The sequence below is a fragment of the Myotis lucifugus genome, unplaced genomic scaffold (genome assembly GCF_000147115.1).
Source record: "Myotis lucifugus unplaced genomic scaffold, Myoluc2.0 scaffold_26, whole genome shotgun sequence".
In the NCBI taxonomy this organism is placed as follows: Eukaryota; Metazoa; Chordata; class Mammalia; order Chiroptera; family Vespertilionidae; genus Myotis; species Myotis lucifugus.
This window is the reverse complement of record NW_005871074.1, coordinates 9,347,200-9,353,199: the sequence shown is the minus strand read 5'-3', so window position 1 is coordinate 9,353,199 and position 6,000 is coordinate 9,347,200. Positions and strand designations below refer to the sequence as shown.

General features: G+C 35.4%; 1 protein-coding gene across 1 annotated transcript in view; it reads right to left on the bottom strand.

Moving 5' to 3' along the window:
• Positions 1–3,477: 3,477 nt before the first annotated feature.
• LOC102436747 (A disintegrin and metallopeptidase domain 3) overlaps positions 3,478–6,000 on the bottom strand; it is an 83,293-nt gene continuing 80,770 nt past the window's right edge. The window contains exons 17-18 of the mRNA XM_023751829.1: positions 4,675–4,729; positions 3,478–3,501 (exon numbers count right to left, since the gene is read on the bottom strand). Coding sequence (XP_023607597.1) covers positions 3,478–3,501; positions 4,675–4,729 — 79 coding nt within the window. The remainder of the gene's footprint in view (positions 3,502–4,674; positions 4,730–6,000) is intronic.

The window sequence follows — 6,000 nt, the reverse complement described above, 5'->3', positions numbered from 1 at the left end:
CATAGGCAAAACCTTTCTGATCATAATCTGGACAGCGGTATTTTGGATGTGATCTCAAAACACAGGTGGCATAAGCAAAAATAGACAATGAAATTTTGCATCAAATTAAAAAGCTTCTGCACAGCAAAAGAAAAAATTAGCAGACTGAAGAGACCAGCTATGCTATGCCAGGAAATATTTGTAAATTTTATATCTGGTAAGGGATTAATATCCAAAATATATAAGGAACTCAATAGCAAGAAAAGAAATAACCCAATTAAAACTTACATAGGTATACTCTAATGTGAAATCTTCAATGGCAGAGTTAAGTTCTCAAAAGCCATTTCCTCATTGCTTATTGCAGACAGGCTTTGATCCCTTCGAGTTTTCTAAAATTATTCTGGCAAAAGCATCATTACCTCCACAGCTGATGGACATTTAGAAAAGGAGATCCCACCCCTGACCCAGGAGCATCTTTGCGTACTGATGGAAAATGCCCAGTTTCTAATTATCTCCAGGGAGGCTGATGGTTTCTAATCCATGTATAATGGGTTGAGCAGAAGTGCACCTATAGCAGTAAGAGTGAGAAGGGGAGGCAACAAACACTAAAGCAAGAAAATCTTACCCAGAAAAGCTCAGCTTCAAGTAAAGAAAGAGTAGCAAACCGGGGTCCCCCAAAGAACAAAGATATAGCCTAGAATAGATCCCAAGTTACATGAGGCCAACGAAGTGTCTCCTGGAGAAAGAAGAGTTATCTATGTCCAGGAACTCAGTGGGAGCAATTCCTTGAAGATGGGTGGGATGTTAGTGACTCTCTGGGGGCTTGGGGCTGGGCTTACTTGGCAACACTTCAAATCCCAAGCCTGGAATGGATGGGGAAGGGAATCACAAGGTATTGGAGAGATGTGGACTGTAGGTGTCCTCTTTTGTGATGGGAGCAGTTAGCATGGCCTTGGGCATCTGAAGGCAGGCAGCTGCAGTGGACAAAGGAATGTCCTCCTTGGGATGTAACAGCCTCCCTCCTTCAAAAGAGGCAAAACCACTTATTTTCCACTAAAGCAGTGGCTCTCAACCTTCCTAATGCCGCGACCCTTTAATACAGTTCCTCATGTTGTGGTGACCCCCAACCATAAAATTATTTTTGTTGCTACTTCATAACTGTAATTTTGCTACTGTTATGAATCGTAATGTAAATATCTGATATGCAGGATGTATTTTCATTGTTACAAATTGAACATAATTAAAGCATAGTGATTAATCACAAAAACAATATGTAATTATACATGTGTTTTCCAATGGTCTTAGGCTACCCCTGTGAAAGGGTCATTCGACCCCCAAAGGGGTCGCGACCCACAGGTTGAGAACCACTGCACTAAAGGATCCCAGCAGGTAGAAGAATCAGCAGACACAAGCCTACATACTTTCACTCACAGGATTTATTTTGGTTTGTGAAACTGAAATCTTTAAGCCATAACAAAAGGAGAGAAAAAGAGCAGATTTTTTTTTTTTTCATTTTTGGATCAGGCCAGTTAATGGTGAGCTTCTTGGTAACATCTTTTCTCCAAACTATGGCTTTTTGACATTATTGCCCAGTCACTGCTGTAAAAAAGAAAGTATAGAAAATAGAAAGGTTAAATTTTAACTTAATAAAACTGTCTAATTTTACTATGTATCTATAGGTATAGAATTTCATTAGTATAATAAGACACTGGTTATACTGTCACAATCTATGCCTGTGTTCCACAAAATTTGTAAACCCATTTCCTTTTCCTGAATCCTTTGTGCTAGCCACATTAAAATATATTATAAATTGGTATTTATAAAATATCTCACTTACATAGTTCCTATGCTTTATCTGGGTGAAATAAAATCACCAACAAGGAAACAGAGAGGATAACAATGAAAATATGTGAAAAAGAAATAATAATAATGATTGATTGATCTATTTTCATCTACAGAGGAGGAATACTTCCAAGAGTTCTCTATGCATATCCAACAGGTGTCCCACATACACATATTCAAAACAGAACTCACACTTCATCCCCCTCCACATCATCCTTCCAACAAAGTGCTTCTTAGCCTACTGGACAGTATGTGTTTAGTAAAAGGTGTCATTATCAACTTTGTCAGAAATGTTTTAATTTTCATAATTCTTTGTAGAATAACAAATATATCCATCCAAATATATCCATCACTCACCACTTACTCAACTCTACCTCTGTTATATCTCACAAAACTTTTTGATCTCTTCTTCTCTTCCAAACCTGTCCTTGTCATATCTTTCCTGTGTATTCCATACTCTCATCGCTGTTTCCCTCATTTCCAGTGCTGGCTGAATCTGACTGAATTCTCCCCTGCTTCATTCCAGCAAACTATATCATGTTAAGTTCTTCAAGTACTACTTCAAAAATTCTTTCACATGTTCCCAATCATATATGAGAAAATGTAAAACCTAACCAGTGCACACCAGACAATTGGTTACCTATTGGCACATGATTACCTATGTAGATTTTATCTCTCAATGTTCATAAATTTTAAAATAACATTTAAAATGTATTAAGAGCACAAATTGAGAAACAGGTCTGGGTTTACATTTTAGCCTTCCTCTCTTCCTGCTTTATATCAGTAAACATTATCTATGTACTTTTTCTTACTCTATATCCAAGCTCTCAACTCATTCTGTTAGTTCATCTTAAAAATTGGTTCCTAAAACCATTTTTACTGTTGCTGGTCTGAGGTACCATGCTGTTTTCTCTTGGGTTATTGCAGAAATTCTAGATTAACTGCTGTCTCCACTTTTACTCTCTGTCCTTGTTACTTTAAACTCTGCTCCAGATAACCTGACATCACCGTTATTTAACAAACATTCCTGACTTTTTCTTCATTGGCTCTTTCCTGTGTTTGCAAAGCTCCTTCCCAGTTATATGCAAGTATAGCTCTGCCATCTGAATCCCTGTGTAAGACAGCATTGATTTATTGCAGCAAAGGTGAAGCTCTATTTTTAACTCTGGGAAAGGCTGGGTGTCTGCTTTCACATTTTGCCAAGATAAGGGCAGTGAGGTTGATGATCATCTATTTAAAAATATTTTTAAAAAAAGGAACCTTGAGACCTTGTACCTGATGTGTCTCTCTTACCTCCATTACTGCCTGCACTCTCTCTTGCTGTGCTGTATCTTTTGTATTTAAATAAAAGCCTCATGTGAGATGACCCTGTGAGTCCATGAGACTTCTTTCAAACATCTAAACTGGGTAAATATTTTCACCTCCTTCAATTATTTGCTTACATATCACTTGCTCAATAGAGCTTACCAAGCCAACCATATTTTAGAAACTTCCTATCAAATTCCTTCATCAACATCAACTCTTCTAATTACCCCTCCTGCCCTAATCTTTCCCATCTTTCCAATACACTATATAATCAATTTATGAAATGTGTTTGTTTATGGACTGTCTAACCCATTTTTTGAAAATTTTGAGGCAAAATCTTAATGTAACCAATCAAGAATTTCTAGCAGGAGAAGGCTGTGAAAAACAGGAAAAAATATCACCTAAAGCAATATAGTGAATTTATAATTTAAGAGCTGGAAGAAATCAGAGAAATCACAAGATCAGTGTAAAGCTCTAGAAGAAAATAAGTGAAGTTGGGTGGTGGTAATTAGTTCTGGAGAAGCTTATCCAGCATGAGGATGAGACGGTGATTGGAGGATTTGAGAGGGAGATAGTGAGCTAAGTGCCAAAATTCTCATCTGAGATTTAGATTTTAACTGAGTAATCAAAGAAGAAGTAGAGATTGGTCTAGTCAGAAATAAGACTAATTTACATTCTGTGTAGGAGTTATAAATGTGTTCTCTGGTAGCAGATGAGGAAACAGATACATTGACTTCACTCTCAAAGTCTAGTATACAGGAATGGCATGTAATTTATTAGATGAGCACTGTTCTCATTCTTGGTTGAATGTTTGCATTTTTGCATTTACTCCAAATGGTAGATCTCATATCATGATTTCTTTATGCATATGAGTTAAAATTTGAAAAATATATACAGATGCCTACTTTATTCCATCTTGGAGCATGTAATTGTCTTTCTGCCTTGAAGAGTACATGTAGCATTTTCCTTGACATCTAATATGCCCTTACTAAAAGTACATTCCATTACCCACCCCTATTTACATAATAGGCTATATCTATCAAAATTGTGGAGTTTTTAGTTTAAACCCTTGTGTCTGATTGTCTTGAACTCCAGCTCCAATACTTACTAAAATTCTATACACATGGGGAATTATTTAAATTCTTTTGTCTGTTTTCTCATTTATGAAACAAGAATAACCATAACCATGGAATTTTAGTGAGGAAGAAATGTAAATATTTGAAAACAACCCATATAAGTTTACCAATTAATACATTAAGTGAGTGAGCAGGATACATGACAATTTGTAACTATTTTAAGAATATATTTAAATCTCTTCAAAGTCATTCTTTTTTTAAAAAAATGGTTGACAAATCACTGACTAATACTGGTTAACATTCACTACTTCTGAAGATGATAAAACAAAATTTGAATTAGTTTAAGATACTAGCAAATAGGAATGATGGTGGTGAAACATGGAAAAAATATATTTCCTACTTAGATATTGTTAAAGATTAAAAAATATCTCAGAAATGATATTATGTCAATAATTTGATTCCATCATTTTACCTTTAATTCTGTGTATGTCATGTAGCTGTTACTACTGCTGCTTTCTGACATGGACCTGTATAAAATAAATAATATTAGTTTTAGGTTTGGAAACATTTCAATCTTAAACAACATCAAGAAAAGTAACGAAGTTATATTTGTACTAATTACTCAAACAATGTAAGCCAAGATACACTTTGCTTCCTCTATTCCAGTCAGTGATCCTATTTTTAATATTTGGTCTTTCTAATGTTAACCTAACTACTTATCCTTGCAACCCTGAAGCTCCTTGATTTTGCTCTAAAACTTAGACTGCCAAGACCAGTTTTAGTTATGATCAATATTTCCCCATTATAACATCTCTTTTAAGTCATGTTTACTCCCAGCAATTATTCAGATTTGTCCAAGGTGTCTTAAGAGCACAAGAAGACTTATGCCAGATATCCATTCAAGTCCATTTATAATAGTTTTTTTATTATGTAATGTATATATAAATCAGGCAGAATAATACACTGAATTTAATTAGTTGCTGCTACGTTGTTTATAAATAAAAATAACTAACTTGGGAGACAGATGTGTTGATACATTTTTTTCTATAATTATTTTATTTATTTCTGCAAAATTAGGAAAGAGAACAGCCAGTGTTCCTCAGTTGGTTGAGCATCATTCGTACACCAAAAGGTCACCTGCTCAATTCCTGGTCAGGGCACTTTCCAAGGTTTTGGAGTCCTCCCAGGTCAGGGTGTGTGTGGGAGGCAATTAATAGATGTTTCTCTCTCACACATCTCTGTTTCTCTCTTCTCTCTCTCTCTCTCTCTCTCTCTCTCTCTCTCTCTCTCTCCCTCACCCCCTTCTACTCTCCTCCTTCTCTGGAATAAAAAAAAACATATTTTAAAACAAGAAAGAATGAGAATCATTGTGCTTTAGCATGGAATAAAGAGACACACTTGTTTATTTTTCATTCTGCATTCTAATTTTTCTGAATATTTCCCAAGAAAATTGTGTCTTGTATTGGTGTTATTGTTACAGAATAAAGTTGCACAAGTACCTTCATTCTAATTTTTGAAACACATGAGCAATATTAATTATGTGTAAAATGGGTGGTATCCTGTGTTCTCTCCCTTATTCTTTGCTATCTTATGTTTTTCTTACCTTCTACATATTCTATTCACAAAACGGGCTTACCTATCTCTATTAATCTGAATGTGGGGTTTCTTGAGAAAAAAACAAAACCTCCTAAAGCAATTTTACCTAAATGGCTTCCTATTTGAAAGGCATTGAGGATTTACTGAGTAGCTTCAGATTTTTCTGGGCCTCTATGCACATGAAGAATACCTACCTACCTAC